The sequence below is a fragment of the Lethenteron reissneri genome, chromosome 13, assembly GCF_015708825.2.
Source record: "Lethenteron reissneri isolate LAM-NWPU_2019-01 chromosome 13, ASM1570882v1, whole genome shotgun sequence".
Classification (NCBI taxonomy): domain Eukaryota; kingdom Metazoa; phylum Chordata; class Hyperoartia; order Petromyzontiformes; family Petromyzontidae; genus Lethenteron; species Lethenteron reissneri.
Window position 1 is genome coordinate 11,155,053 of NC_083791.1, and position 16,649 is coordinate 11,171,701.

The following is a 16,649-nucleotide window of genomic DNA, read 5'->3' on the forward strand; positions in this document are numbered from 1 at the left end:
GAAACGTCGTAAGAATTATTTTATTATGTTTTATTTTTATTATTTTATTACTTCCCTTTTACGTGACTTTACCGAAAGAACCAAGAAGATTCTACCGTTTCCTCGCGCAAGAAAGCCAAACACCCCTTGATGGAATTGGCCAAATATCCCAATGTGAGCCGGACCCTCGGGATAGAGAGTCTTGAGACTCATATTCTTAGGTGTTTTCGGTAAAGTCACGTAGGTAAAACATCAAAATTAATAAAATAATAAAATAAAAATAAAGATCACGACGTTTCGGAGGCAACACAAGTCTCCGTCATCAGGTGGGACAGTCACAGCCAGATCAGCTGCATCAAGTGAGGCAATGATTCAAGATGTAATCCCTTAAAAGCGAGTTGAGGGGGGAGGAGAGAGGGAGGGACTTTACCGAAAACACCTAAGAATATGATTCCTTGCAGTCACGAAAGCTTCAAGTCTAGAAGTCTTGAGACTCTGTGAGGCTTTCCGGGGTGTGGAGGGTAAGTGAATATCTAGACGAGTGACATTATTTCCATTTATTTGGCTGCTGTTTTTCAGGAGGGTCCTGCTCCATTAGGGATGTTTGATCGGTTCCATTCAAAGAGCATTTGGCTTTGTGTGTAAGGAAGCGGGAGAACCCTGACACAACCCATCAAATCGCCAGGAAGGGCTGGACTTAACGGAGTCACGGTTAGAGTTGAGGTCCAAGCTTACGAGGGTCAAGGAGAAGGGCTGGACTTGCCAGCGTTAGGGGAAAAGGCTTGTGCCAGCCCTGATGAAGGGCACACGCATGTGCACACCTATTAAGCTACCGTACTGCGGCTTACATATTCGATACGAAGTCGATCCTCTAAGTCTTTTTAAAGTGGAAATTGATTTCCAAAGGTCAGCCGTTCGTGGCTTGGTCAGGCTTTTTTTTGTCGGCATTACCACAGCTCAAGTGCGCATCCGTCAGTCTAGGGCGGTGCGTGCTCGTGCGCGGATGTGGCTTTGTGCGTGTGGGAGTCTGCGTCTGTACACCCCCAAGGTGCACCTAGCCTGGCACAAGCGCCGCGGTGATCTCGCGGCCACCACACAGTGGCGAACGGCGGTTGTCTGCACCTGCGTGCAATTGTGTCTTCGTTTTGTGAATGTGTGTGGGGAGCGGTAATGTCGCGGGTTAGCACGCTGCACTACGAACCGAGTAACCAGCGTTAGACTCCCACTCACGCCCAACGCCAGTGGCAAAATCTCCTAACCACTCGTGGGCCTCCCCTAGGTCAATTCAGCCTTAAACGAGTACCCACAGCGATGTATAAACATCGCCACTTGGCAAACATGTGGACTGGAGTGGTGCTGGCCACCCACCCCTTTGTGCACCGTGCCGGGCCTTCGTAGGTGCTTGCGAACAGCACTTGCCTCGAGAGTCTGTTAAGGCTCTACGGGGGATCTTTGTCTGTGTCTTTGTATGTTTGGACAATTGCTGCTCGCGATTGTTAAGGCTATAGTGGAGTGGGGGGGAGGTCTTTGTCTTTGTCCGTGCACGCATGCGCAAGTGCGTGTACTGTACACACGTGTGTGTGCGTGTGCACGCGCGTGCTTCACGAGCCATGCGACCGGTCTCTCCGCGCACGTGGCCCTGCGTCCCGCGTGCGTTTGTTGCTGCGAGCGCCGCTAATAGCCGCGGACAGGGCTTCACGCCGCACTGAGCACGCACAAGAGGCGCGCCCGGGGCCCCGTCGCCTAATGCGAGGAGGCACCGCGACACGCAGCCTCGCCTCTGGCCTTGCTCGGCAACGGCAATAAAAACACAACCTGGGTGGGGCTCAAATCCGGGGCGCCGCGACCTCGTGGGACGAAGCCGAAAATCTGCGCCGGATTTGCACGAGCGCGGGTAGTGTCACGTTAGCTCGCTGCGCTATGAACCCGGAGACCAGAGATCGATTCCCGCTCACGGCCATCAGCGGTGACTATTGTCTGGACTGATCCTGGGCCTCCCCTAGGTCGACTCGGCTTTAAATGAGTACCTGCTATGCCGTGTAAGCATCGCCATCGGGGAGACAAAGTTGGTCGGGCGTGGTGCTGGCCACCTACCCCCTGGTGTGCCGTGCCAGCCTTCATAGGTGCTCGCTAACAGCATTTTCCACAACAGTCTGTTAAGGCTACACGGGGGATCTTTGTCTCTGTGGCTGCATCCGGGAAGCCACGTGGCCCCAGAAATTTACCTGGCCTGGCACGAGCGCTGTCAGGGACGTTACCGTCGCTTCGTGGCGATTAGCGGCCGTTCGCTCGGCCCCCTTTCCAAGCCCATTGGGAGGTCAATGCCATTGGGAGGGGGGATTTTTGGTTGAATTGGGCGAGTTTCACCGTGGGGCGGGTATGTTGAATTTAACGTGGTCATAATTTGGTTATACTAGGTGGAATTCATTTGAGAGAATATTGATTACATGAAACCAGCGTTATTCAGTGGTGGAATTTGATTGGATTTCATTTGAATCTGGTCAGATTCGTCGTGCAGTAATTCGTCGTGCAGGAAGTCAAATTTCACTCAAAGGCAGTTGTTCTGCCCCCTGGCGTTCAAGCCTCACGGCTGTGCATTCTCGAATAGCTCCGTATTATGACACTGCACTAATTTGCGCGTTTGGATCGAGTGTGGGCAATTCCCACCACTTCCTAAGACGTGTGACAAGTGTCGAGGAGTGGGAAAACATTCGCTCAAGAGCGGCGTTCTTTATTGCAAGGCCCCGCGGGCCACTGGCGGCCCCTGGCGGCCTTTAGTGCGGCCCCCCGACACAAAACACAAATGGTGACAACACCCAACCCCATCGTCATCGTGGTTCTGCTGTCAAACCCCCAATGGCGGCAATCGCACACGGATAAGTGCCCCCCCCCTCCCTCCCGCTCTGAACACGAGTGAAGAACAACACCGCCCTAGAGGGACTCTGCAGAGCTCCCTCTCGGTTGAGGCACGTTCCGTTAGCGGTGTTGCGAGGAAGGAATTGCAGGGCTGCACCTCCACCGCTCACTTGCGCCGTGCAGGCGGAGCATCGTGGCTCTTCATGTAGCCCGATAACAGTGGAGGGAAGCGGCGTTCATGGAGATTAACGTTCATGGAGATTACCAGAAGAATGGCACTGACAAAAGATATATTTGAGAAAACGGGGGTCTGTTTTGAAAAATAAGAAATGATTGACGGCAACGGGAATAAAAAGACTGCTACGGTGTTGCATACTCAGGTCTGTTCTCCTGTGTGAGTGTGAAAGCTGTGAGTCTCTGGGTCTCTGTGTGAGTCTCTGGGTCTCTGTGTGAGTCTCTGGGTCTCTATGTGAGTGTTTGGGTCTCTTTGTGAGTCTTTGGGTCTCTTCGTGAGTCTCTGGGTCTATTCGTGAGTCTCTGGGTCTCTGTGAGTCTCTGGGTCTCTATGTGAGTGTATGGGTTTCTTTGTGAGTCTCTGGGTCTCTATGCGAGTGTATGGGTTTCTTTGTGAGTCTTTGGGTCTCTATGTGAGTGTCTGGATCTTAATGTGAGTGTTTGGGTCTCTATGTGAGTGTCTGGGTTTCTATGTGAGTCTCTGGGTCTCTGTGTGAGTTTCTGGGTCTCTTTGCGAGTCTATGGGTCCCTATGTAAGTGTTACTAGATGAACATTGGATGATTCTAAAGACCCTGCAGAGCAATTAGAAGCAACAGAAAAGTGGTTTTAAGGAGGATGTTTTACGTTCATGGAATTGGCGAGCAGAGTAACATGAACGTATTACGAAGAGCAGGGTACCAAAGGGAAATGAATGAGAATAATTAGAGAAAGGCAAGTCCAATTTTTTGGACGTGTCATGAGAAAACAAGAGACTGAATATCAATGTTTTGACTGGGAAAATTATAGGTACAAGAAGCCAGAGAAAACAGCAAATTAAGCCACGTAAGCAATTTGAACAACTGGATGCAACTGTAAGTGAGTATCTAATGATTCGAAGCAGTCGAGTAAACATCGCTAACAGAGATGAATGGAAGGAAGGCCACTGATCGCCAACGTCTTGAGTGAAGGACACGGCTACGTCGAGAGCGAGTTGGTGGTGGGCAGCTCTTGTGCACGTTGGGAGCGAGAACCCTCCGTCGCCGCGGTGATGCGTGCGCGCTGTGCCAGCTCACATTTTCGTCTTGTTTTTCCCGCTGTGCATCTAAACCCCCACGATTGTTGGTGGCACGCGGCCCCTCGCCGCTTGTCCTTCCCGTTGGGACGCTGCACCCAGCCCCTCGATCGCCCGCGGTGTTGCGTAATGGTCAGAGCACGAGCCCCGCGCGCCCCACGCGGACCCGGGCTCGGCACAGCGGTAATTATTTTGTCACATGTCCTCGTGACTCATGAAGCCGCGGGTTTTCGGTCGGGCAGATTTTTGTTGTGGCAGGCGAGCGTTTGTGCGAAATGCCCTCCGCCGAGATCATTCGGTGTGTGCCTACCGCCGGGAGTGGCGGGGAGGGGAGCGAACGAGCGAATGAACGATCGGCCGATTCGGTGAATGAATGAATGTGACAGCTGGGCACGCAGCACGAGGTCTGCGGTGGCTGTTCCTGCAGCTCCCATTGCCCGCACGGAGGTCGGAGATCAAAGGCAAAGACACAGGCCCCCCCACCCCCCACCACCAGAGTCTTAGCAGATCGTTGGGGCAAGTGCTGCTAGGTCGGGGAGCTAACTCGCACTCTCACACACACCCCACGCAACCCGAGTGCAGGCGTGGTTTTTCTCAATGTGTATTTTTTTTAATGGAGATTGGTGGGTCATGGTGGTGGGTGTAAGGCACAAACAAAACAAATAAAAACCCCCTTAAATCTCGATTTAAAGCTTTCGTGACTGCAGGGATTCATCTTCTTGGTTCTTTCGGAAAAGTCACTTACAATGGAAACAATAAAATAATAAAAATAAAACATGATTATTTTATTATGTTTTCATTTTTATTATTTTTATTGTTTCCATTCTACGTGACTTTACCGAAAGAACCAAGAAGAAAAAAACCCCCTTGTGTGGCCTTTAAGAGTCGATTGGGGCAAGTGACGTCAGAGAATACCTATAAAGGCTGGCACGGCGCACCACGGGGTGATGCATTTAGCGCCGCGCCTGGTTGTCTTGGCCTCATCTGTGTGGATGTTTACACACCGTTCCAGGTACGAATTTTATGGCTGAGCCAATCTAGGCGAGGCCAACTACCACTTCGGATATTTGTCACCGCTGATGTTGGCTGTGGCTGAGGGATCAGGTTCACAGAGCAGTGCACTGACCACGACACGTACACACAGACATACACTGACACACACAAAAAAAGACAAAAAATCCGGTATAGCCTACACAGGCTGTTGGGGCGGGCGCTGTTTGCGAGCACCTATCTTTCGCCACTAAATGACGGCGACGTCACCACGGAGCGAGGGAGGAGGCTCGGTGCGCTTTGAGGCCACGTGGAGTGTGGAAGGCTCATTGAGAGGAGGTCACGGGACAGACCCAGGCGCCGTGCGTCAACTGAGATGGACGACTGGACGTCTGTGAAAAAGAGCTTCACAGCTTATGGGATTCTTCCTCTATAAATAGAAATTCTGATTCCGAGATGACGGGCAGATGCATCACCAAGTGCTCCCTTACTGTGGCGCACCCTCGCACACACTGCACGGACACGCACGGACACGCGCATTTACGCGTACAAAGGCAAAGATCCCCCGTATAATCCTAAACAGACTCACGGGGCAAGTGCTGTTCACGAGCACCTCCGAGCACGGCGGCGCACGAGGGGGCGTGGAGGGCCGGCACCTCGCGCGCACGCGAGCTGGGGGAGTAAGGGAGGAGGCGGTGGAGTTGGGTAGGAGGGGGGTAGAAGGCAGCGTTTTGTGTGCGGAGGTGGGTCACGGTTACATCATCACCGTCGCCGTGGGAGTCTGTGGCCGCCGCACCCGATTAAATCCCACCCCCTGCCACCACTCACCACACCGCCACCACTCACCACGCCGCCACCACTCCACCCCACCGCGCTCCTCCACCGGCAGGAGACCATGGTGGTGAGTTTCGCGTGTCTCTTCGCGTGCCCGTGTCTCCGCGTGCGTGTGTCTCCGCGTGTCTCCACGTGTCTCCACATGCGCGTGCCGCGGTTCTGCTGCCGGTAGTTTCCTATATAGCCATGTGACGAACTGCACTGTACCTTTTCACTTTTCTCTGCTGTCATCGCCATGCTCTCTCTTCATCGGATTATCGTCGCAAATCTCCCCCCCCCACGGATCCCCTCTCCTGTAATCGTCTCATTGTTATCCCTCTCGCCTCATTGACTCCCATTATCATCACGACCATCAGCCATTGCCTATCCACTGCTAGATGAAGGCTTCTCTACATCACTGTTATCGTAATCATCATCGTCGTATTATGTGGGCCCCATTGCTGGATGCCGCCAGCGCCTCTCGCGCCGCTGCGAATGCCGAACTCCGCCTCCCTCGATTCAGCGTCGCTCGCTGTCGTCCCCGATTCAGCGTCGCGCTCCCGCTGCGATTACAATTATCGCGTGCTGCGCCCCCGAGTTGACGACGTCCGCCCGTTTCCAACAGCTCCTCGAGCCCCCGAGAGGTGTCCGTCGCCGTCGTCGCCGTCGTTCTCCGTGAGTTCCTGCGTGGGCGGCGGTTTCCCGCGATGTTGAAAAAACTCAGCGACGCTCGCCAGGCAGGTGGAGGCAGGGGGCGAGGAACGCGCGGACGCGTCCGTCCCTAAGAACGTCTCCCAAACGGCCGGCGCGATTGAATAGCCGCGCGGCTATTATTCTCTCCTCGCTGCCGCCAAGCGAAGCGCGACCCGATTTGGCGGCGTGCGTTATCGCGAATGGACGAAGGGGCGGACCGGCGTTCGGTTTGTGCGTGCGGAGAGAAATGCTGAACCGATGCACAGCCAACCGCGTGCCAGCAGAATAGTCACATTCAGTGCTCGTCGTCAGCCGTGACAGGTCCACTGCTGGATGAAGACCTCTGCGAGCCGTCGGCGTCTCCCGCGACGCGACACCCCACCTAGTACCCACGCACGAGGTGATGTCATAGCACAGTCTCCTAGGAAGATGCCCTCTCGGATGCGTTACATTCCTCGGCTGGTGCCACCCGCTCGGTCACTTTGCTAGACCGAGTGGAACGCTTTTTTTTTTTTACGGAGGGCAGTCTGACGGTTCTGCGGGTCGGGGCGGCTGTATTTGTCGTGCAAACGTTCTCGAGCCTTGAGACGGAATTCTCTCGAGCAAAGTGTTCCCATTAGTTCATAAATCATCGTCGAGGGCTGCCTGCTGCTGGCCTAGAGGGAGGGTGACGGTTTTCATCAGCGCTCAGCCACAGCGGATACATAAGAAATTGTGATTTTGATCAGTATTCGTAAACACGGCACAGGCCTTGAACACTGCTTTCATTTACAAGCGAGATCAGCTGACTCGCAATAACGTGGGAATAAAAGTCGGCAAGGTTACACACGGGGGCAGCATTCAGTCCATCTCATGATGCCACAGCGGTGACGGTAACTTACGCCGGTGGAGAGGAATTGCGACCACGGGGAATGAGCGTGGATTTCTACGGAGTGACGATGAGTATTCCCGATGCGTGGGAAGGTGGGCGGAAGGTATGACGTGGACAGAGTTTAGACACCTGTAAGAGAAAGATACAGAGAGATACGAGTAGAGACGAGGACACACAGACACGGCTGTAACCGCAGCAGAAATTGACACTTGGATACTGAGGGACAAGGAGAAAGACACGTCGATACAGACACAAAGACAGAGAGAGAACCGGATAAAATCACAGCGAGATCCAGAGACACGCATAGACACACAGAGAGACAGAGACCGATACAGAGACTCGCAGAGATAAACAAAGACACAGAGAGATCGACAGGCAGAGAGAATCAGAATCAACGATTTTTGGGTTTAGATCGCGTTAACGCGATCTAAACCCAAAAATCGTTGAATATGAATAACATTGGTCGCGAAAGCCTACGTGTTAAAGAGAGAATCAGATACAGACGGACACGGAGACCGAGAGAATCTGACATACACACAGAGACGGCGATGGGGAATCAGACAGAAAACAAGACGCACGGAGAGAGAGAAATAGACACGCACATTGGATCCCATAGCAGTTCGGTGATTAAATCCCAGGCTGCCTTTGTCTCTTCAGAGACAGCACCTGGCGTTGTAAGCAACACTTTAAACTCATTCAGGCGGAGAAACAGGATACCCGCTCCGCGGTCAACACGGCCCCCCGCTTTCGCGTCACGGTTCAACAGTCGCATCGTCTACATCACAAAACGAAGCACTGTCGCTGACCATGTTTGCGAGCCGGTGGTGGAAATTCCACACTTTCCATGACGGGATCCGGTCGTTTCCACGAGATGATTTGCTTTTAACTCCCACCGTAGCGTGAAGGGAGCCGGTGTGGGGATGAGAAGGGGGCCCTGAAGACGGACCGGGGAGAGAGACGCGCGGAGCGATGCTGCCCCAATGGTTGCGACGGTGAGAACACCGGACTCGCAGAGCGACGTGGGAATTGAAACGATGGTGCAGAGTTTCTTCAATTCCCCTGCCGCCCCCCTCCCTCCCTCCCGCGTGTGCCCACCCTGTCCACTCGGCGGCGTGAATGGGCACGCAATCGAGCGGTCCGTCGGTCCGTCGGTCAGTCGGTCGCGGTACGGTGGGGTAAAGTGTAGGTACTTCCACTTTTTCTCCATGACGTTTGGCCGGCGTGGAAGAGGAGGCGAGAATTGCCCCCTGGAGGAGGGGGTGGGGGTGGGGGGGCTGTCTGGAGCTCTGGCTTGTGGTGGGCGCCGTTGTGCACGAGTCGTGGCGTGAGCGGGCAATTGCAGGGCAGCCGCCTTTCATGCGCAGAGATGCAGCAACCTCTCACACCCCGGGCAAAGCAAATTTTACTTTGGGGGGGTTTGAGACGGCGGTGGCGGTGGTGGGGGAGGGGTGGTGCAGCGGTTAGCGCGCTGCGCTACGAACCCAACGACCCGAGTTCGATTCCCGCTCGTGGCGAACACCAGTGGCGATTATCTGAACTGGTCCTGAGCCTTCCCTAGGATGACTCGGCCTCAAATGAGAACCCGGTGCGGTGTGGAAACATCACCACTGGGGAGACAAAGGCGGCCGGGCATGTTGCTGGCCACCCACCCCCTCGTGTGCCGTGCCGGCCTTCAGAGGTGATCGCTAAACAGCACTTGCCCCATCGGTCTGTGAAGGCTACACGGGGGATCTTTGGTGGGGGGTGGGGCGTGATGTCACTTCAGAAGCACGCGATGTCACCTTCCTTAGGCCATTATATGTCACACGAGGTGATGCACCGCTAGCTGCAAGCATTCCGAATTTGAAATGTCTTGACCTCCTAACAAGACGGTGCAATTAATTTGCATAAAGAAAGAAAGAAAAGAAAAACCCAACAATGAGATGAGTAAATAGGTGTCACATCCTTAGCGTAAATTGTTGAAAATCCATTCTGGTTGTGCGTCCACATGTGGACGCGTGGACGCGGCCGTGGCAAATCTGGCGGCACATCGGTGTGCCCCGGTGAACCGCAGCGGCTCGGAGACATTCCAGCGCTGGAGTGTCACCGGCAGCCGCCTCCTGTCACACCGCGGCCCGACCTCGCCGATCGTGGAGAGAGAGGGGTGGGGGCAGGGGAGGCGGGGGAAGGGAGCAGGAGCACGTGGATGAGAGAACGCAGGTCGGAGAGACACCTCCGCCGTGTTGCTGCTCATCCAGCAGTGGAAAGACTGCGGCGGTGCCGACGTTCCGGAGGCGGTGAGGGGAACGCACGGACTAGGGAACGGGGTCGTGAGAGATGGCCACGGCGGGGAATGGTCTTCATCTGGGAGCGGATTGAGCGTGGATGATTCTGGTGATATTCGTGAAGTTTGTGTTCTTCCATGCTATGATGATCCTGGACAGCGTCGGTGGGTTTAGAGACATTATTTTATTATTTCTCAAAAGTGACCGATACTCTTTCATCATGTGAGGGGGTGTTTGGGGGATCTCTTTTCCGCGAGAATTTGTTTGAATTCCTCAATTCCCGAATGTTTTAAAGGACCGAGACGATGCATCCAATTAAACGCGTTGTTTTGCGATGCTGCCGCTGCTGCGATGCCACAAACACAATCAACGCAAGAAACCTCAAAGGCACGTTCGTCACTTACACCGTGTGGCTTAAATCGAAACAAAACACACAACAGGTGACGTGGCAGGTTAATCTAATAAGAGTTGGAGACTGCACTTGTTTACACCATGGGGCCTTATGATAATTATAATTTTTCAATATTCTGATTACCAGTTTTGTTGTTGTAATTGGCTATTGGGGAAACGGACAAACCCTTGAAAAATCGACCCAATATTGATTCTTAAGATCGCACCGCGTGCGTCGAATTGCGTGTGTGCGTGTGCGTCCGCGGCCACGTTGGGTGTTTCTCGACGCTTCCAGCGTGCCGAGTCGGTCCACGTGACCCCTGCAGCCACTCGAGGCGCTACATCGCCCCCCCCCCCTCCACTCGATATTCAAAGCATCGGGGATCTGGGATGGAATCGAATCGGAGCCCCCGAAATTGTGACGGTTCATCAAATCGCAAGAGAGCGAATTGTTACTCGCCTATTAAGTAGGAATACGTTTTGCATAAGTTAGTAAAATTTTTTATTATGTTTTGTTTTACCCATGCGGTTGACGGCATAATGAGGAAGGAAGGGTGGGGGGGGAAATTCCTTATTTGAGGATACATAAGAAATTGTGATTTTGATCAGGATCCGTAAAGATGGCACCAGGCCTTGAACACTGCTTTCCTTTACAAGCGAGATCAGCTGACTCGTAATAACGTGGGAACAAAAGTCAGCAAGGTTACACACCAGGGGAGCATTCGGTCCATCTCATGATGCTGGAGAGAAAAAAAAACATACTCAGAATCTTTATTTATCCTGGAGGAATCCATTGAGCTCTGAAGCTGTTTTTTTTTTTACAGATGTCCAGTTGGGGCAGGTCAGAGAATTACGACACACACAGAGCTGGCAGTGACGGAAGGGTCCCATCATCATGTCATTTCATATTTTTCCTTTGTCGACGGATGCATTGAGTTTCATTTTTTCATACATTTTGCTTAGATTGGTACATGGTGAACATTCTTAAAGTAGGTGTGCGTGTAGTTTTGGATTAAGAGTTCAATGGATGTGACTTCAGGCGCAGGTGATGTCACCGTCCGGAGGCCATTCCCTGGCACTCTGGGTGATTGTTAAATATACTTATTTAATAAGGCTTCTTCACACAGGAAGGTCACTGCTAGCTGCGAGCATTCCTGATTGAAATGTCTTTGGTCTCCGATCAAGGCACTGGATTTAATAGGAATGTAATCGGGGTAAACAAATGAGTTGATAGGTAAATAGATTTTGTTTAGGTCCAGTCCTTTGACCGCCAACCCTCCCTGAACTGACCAGCGTGGTGAAGTATGGTCAAACAATCTCTGTGACCGGCGTAGCGTGGAGTGGCTTTCATCCAGCAGTGGATCGACAAAGGACTGTGAATTAAGAATCGAAGTTATTCAGAACAACTCAACATTTTTCAACCAGATAAAAAAATACTAATATTTCTTCACAAACGACTCTAAGACAGTGGTGGAAATTCCATGTTCCTGTGGCAGGACCAACTTGTTTTTTGGGACAACTGTAAATTTTCTACATTCGGTTTTATCTCCCTTCTCCCCCACAAGTTTGGTGGGATGAGTCGAATCCTGATTTGTGAGACTCGGTCAGATACTTTTGGGTCACCCAAGAAAATATCCGTTTCAGGAAAATTCCCAACCTTAAAATTCACCCTCGACAGCCGTCAGAGTAATCTCGATAGAGAGATTTAAAAAACCCCCCCTCTGATCTGGCACCACCGCTGCTGCAAGCGTGGCATTATGCGAGCCGCGCGCACGGGAATGAGTCCGAGCGCGTCGCGAAGGATTTAGGTACAGTTAGCACCTTTAATCTGACAGCGCCTGTCCTTCCCGCATAAATCAATGAAGGATTAACGTGGGTGGCGATGTCTCGGGGGGGGGGGGGGACTCGTACCAGAGTACTGAGTCAGTGGTACTAAGATCCCTAATTTTAGATCAGTCAGCCAGATTAAATTGAGATTCCTAGGTTTCCACCAGTGAGCCAGAAGCACAGCGGTTCCTAGATTTAAATCATTGAGCCAACAGCTGCGTTTGCTAGGTTCAAATCAGTGAGCCAACACATCTGAGACCCTGGCCCGTAACCATGATCATCCATTACGGAGTGAAGCAGGTTGTTATGTGCAGCGGGTTTGGTGGTGTCAGTGCAGTCGGCAATGACCGCATGCTTACTCAACGTGTTGAACAACAGAGCAGCGCGATGCATAACACTGTTCATATTCCCCTCGCGGTGAAACCCAACTTTGAGACAAGACTTGGCAGATAATTACAGAGTAGAAAACAGGTCATAGACCGCACCCCTCGTGCTTGCATAAAGGTAGACGGACGACGATCCAGCACTCACCGATTCACTCACTCGCAGGCGATTCATCGCAATTCTTATTGCACGGTTCACCACCCCCGTTACCACTGTTTATGGTGTTACCATTTCCTGTGAACTTCACTCGTTGATTGCTGCACTGTGTTCACCCACCGCCACACTGCAGGTTACAACAACACAGCCACTCACTCACCCACTCACCCACTCACTCACCTACCCACTCACCCACCCACTCACCACGCTGTTCGCCCACCGCCACACTGCAGGTCACAACAACACAGCCACTCACCCACCCACTCACCACACTGTTCACAAAAACACAGCCACCCACTCACTCACCCACCCACTCACCACACTGTTCACCCACCACCACACTGCAGGTCACAACAACACAGCCACTCACCCACCCACTCACCACGCTGTTCACCCACCACCACACTGCAGGTTACAACAACACAGCCACTCACTCACCCACTCACTCACCCACTCACCCATCCACTCACCACACTGTTCACAAAAACACAGCCACCCACTCACTCACCCATCCACTCACCACACTGTTCACCCACCACCACACTGCAGGGCATAACAACACAGCCACTCACTCAGCCACTCACCCACTCACCTACCCACTCACCCACTCACCCATCCACTCACCACACTGTTCACCCACCACCACACTGCAGGGCATAACAACACAGCCACTCACTCACCCACTCACCATCTCACCACACTGCAGGTCACAACAACACAGCCACTCACCCACCCACTCACCCACCCACTCACCTACCCACTCACCCACTCACCACACTGTCCACCCACCACCACACTGCAGGTCACAACAACACAGCCACTCACCCACCCACTCACCCACCCACTCACCTACCCACTCACCCACTCACCACACTGTCCACCCACCACCACACTGCAGGTCACAACAACACAGCCACTCACCCACCCACTCACCACGCTGCAGTTCACAACACATTCCCTTTCTGCTTCTCTCCTCGCACTGCTCCACTTTTGCAATTCCGCCCCATCGTGTCTCCTCCACAGGTCTCACAAGAGTCTTGCTGGAAGCCACCAAGCGCCGTTGCCTATTATTATTATGATTACCGATGGTGCCTTCAGCAGTCGCTGATTGTTGTTGGCCGCTTGGCATTTCTTTTGGGCCCCTGGGGCCTGCGCTCAGCAACCGTGACAAACAACAAAAAAACAAATACACGAGCTGTCATCGAGCACGTGAGCTGTCATGAGCGGAGCTCAGCCGGTCTGTGTCTGGGCGCGCCCTCGTGCTGAGCGAGCCGGGCCAGTGGAGGGTGTCGAGGTGGTTTTTGGGGTTGTCCCCGCGGCCGCGACGCGCGTCCTCTCGCAGCGGGCGCCGCGTAGCGGTCCACGTCACGCCGTCCCAGTCCGCACCGCCGGCGGTCGTCAAACGTACGAGTGTTGAACTTCTTTCGCGCCGTACGTCGCCAACCGTGCTAATCGGACGTTCTGGGGAAGGGGGGGTGGGGGGGATGGGGAAGAACAACAAAATAACCACAAAAAGTAGTTTTAATAAAATGTGTTTTCATTCAGCGGCGCTTGCGGGCGACGTCGCAGGGAAGCCTGGGCCACTTGATGCTGGCGGCTGTGAGAATGAATCCTCGCCGCGTCGGCGTTCCGGCCGCTCTGTGCCGTGCGGCTCGCCTGCCGCGGATTTTCGGGTCGTGCCGTGGGCCCGCTGGTTCACGCTAGGAGCTTCCCGTTTGCCGAACAACGCTCGAGGAAGCTCTGGAGAGATCCCTACTCTCCAGGGTGTTTTGGGCCTTTTTTTCCTTTGCTGGTCAGACATCTTGGAAGAGATGGGAGCATCCACGCTTTACCCCACCACGTGCGATCTGCCACTCATAGACCAACTCTGAGGAATCCGTTTATACTGCTGGATGGTGTATGGGGTCGGGGATGTAAGAAACTTGCAATCATAGTTTGAACTGCCGCAAACGAGAGACGGAATCGAACCGGCGACCTCGGTATCGCACACTCGGCGTGCCAACCATGACGCCGAGGCAGCTCCATGCCGAACAAGATGCGGCGCGGCGCGAATATGCAGCGGGAGAGAAGAGAGAGCGGGAGAGAGGGAGACGATGACGGATGGCGTCATCGCTCGCTGGTGATTCAGCATTGCGAGCGAGCGGATGACACCCACCCGCTCGCTCGCCCGAACTCCCACATTCGTCACCGTGCTCTCTCTCTCACACACGCCGCCCCCCCCCCCATCCACCTCTACGCGAGCCGCCTCTGCCTCAATGGACCTCGTCCGCTTAACATTCAGGCCCGGTGGCGCGCACTGTACGCGTCGCAGCGAGAGCTCGCCGAGAGAATGGGCTCGGGGAGATTGCCCGGGAAATTGTGCTCGTGATTGGGCTGCTGCGTTTGTGTCCAGTTTGTTCAGTCCTCGTCTCTCTCCCTTCTTGCCAAAGGGGGGGGGGGGGGGGGTTGTCTCTGATCGTATTTAATAGTCGTCGTCATCTCATCATCAGTCGTGCTCTGTCCACTGCTGGATCAAGGCCCCTCCCCCAGCCGCCACGATGTTACTATTCTGCGGTAGAGTGCCGCACGAGCTTGATTTCATCGCTCCGTCTCCGCGGAGGACAAGCTCTCGGACGCGTCCCGTTCCTTGGCTGCCACTCCGTCATTATTCTGGATTGTATGCCGTCAATCACTCCTGGCGACGAGCCCTGCCCAGGCATCCCGCTCAATTCTATGAACACTTTGAATGACGTCATTGACCTGTTGCGCGTGTTCTCAAACCGTTTGTTCCTCTTCCTGTCTCTCAGCGTCAATTCCAAGCGTGCGCCTCTCAATGACACTTCACTCGGTTGCAAAGTTCCTGGGTGAATTGTCACACCGCGCTCTGATCGTGGCCACCCGAGTTCAGTTCCCGGCCACGGCCAACATTTGTTGCGAGCGGCAACCGGACAGATCCTGCGCCCTCATCCTTCGCCAACCCACACCGATTTCATTCCCAGGGCTTCATTTCAACCGGGTCTTTGCGGATTGGGGACCTGACTGAAATATGTCTGCATCCGGCACGCCACATCCAGCAAACCTCTCGCTGTGGCTCTAGCTACAAGTCACATGCTTCCGAATCCAGGCAACTGCCAGCCAATCTGTAAGAACAAAAATCCACGGCAACTTTATTGCTGGTTGTAGGCAATGATTGTTGTTGTTGTTGTCAACCTGGAACTTCCCACTGCTGAGCAAAGGCCTCCCCCATTCTCTTCCATTACTCCTTTCCCCAAGTTGCCGCTGTCCAGCCGCGGCCTCCGAACTCTGAACTCTGTGATGTCGCCTCACTGCTGCTGCCGTCCCTTCCGCTCTCTTCCCTTCTCTCGGTCTCCATCTCTCATCAGTTGTTCTCGTGACATTACAATTCTGACTCGATTCCTTCTGCGTTAACAACAGCATCATCATCGGCGACCTGCTGTTGCTTTCCTTAATTCTTCATTCCTTCGCCCCGTCGCTTCGACTTACCTCCAACGTACCACTCCCCCAGAGATCTTTGGCAAACTTGTCGCGTAACCGACCGGGCCAACTACCGCGGGGCGGCAGTCATTTAATTGCACGCGTCACCGGCAAGCACAGGGTCTGGGGGGAGGGGGGCAACTGGAAACCACAACGACACGCCACGCCGTTTCGCCCGTCTCCCGAATCTCGCCGTGAATCCGCGGTGACGGCGAGCGGTCGGTCGTCAGGAAAGCGGCCGTGGGGAAAAGCAGCAAAACCTTGCGGACAAACTCCGCCGCAAAAATAAACCTCAGGCGCGCTCGCCGAGGACGGGAAATCGCCGCTTGCTCGTTCGGCGCCGCTCGGCAAACAGGACGTGATGTGTGGCCGTAATGTCAAGAGTCGTTCCGCCAACGGGCGAGCGGGCGAGCGGGCGGGCGGGCGGGCGACGGGTTTCCGCCCGCACCGCTGATGATGATGTTGCGTGTTTTGTGCAACTTCAAAGCGGAGCGTGAGCATGCGGGTTCGAAGAGGCTCGTGGGTTTGGGAAAGTAAACTAAAGGGAAGGGTGGCAGCCCTGCAATTTCACCCTCGCGCTGCTGTTGGCGGAAGGGTCTTCAGTCGCGGACGTTCTCGAGCACCCCTGTGGTGAGGGTATGTTTTTGGGCTGCCCTTTCACGCTGT

The 16,649-nt window shown here is 53.9% G+C and overlaps 1 protein-coding gene across 6 annotated transcripts in view; it reads left to right on the top strand.

The window, feature by feature from the left end:
* Positions 1 to 16,649, top strand: part of LOC133342113 (rho GTPase-activating protein 32-like) — a 94,491-nt gene that overhangs the window by 39,855 nt on the left and 37,987 nt on the right. Inside the window, exon 1 of one of the 6 annotated variants that reach the window (XM_061551057.1) lies at positions 5,918 to 6,012. The exons of the other annotated variants lie outside the window; for them this stretch is intronic. Within the exon in view, the coding sequence (XP_061407041.1) occupies positions 6,007 to 6,012 (6 nt within the window). The 5' untranslated portion in view covers positions 5,918 to 6,006. Of the gene's footprint in view, positions 1 to 5,917; positions 6,013 to 16,649 lie in introns of those variants that run through there. 6 annotated transcript variants of the gene reach the window in all.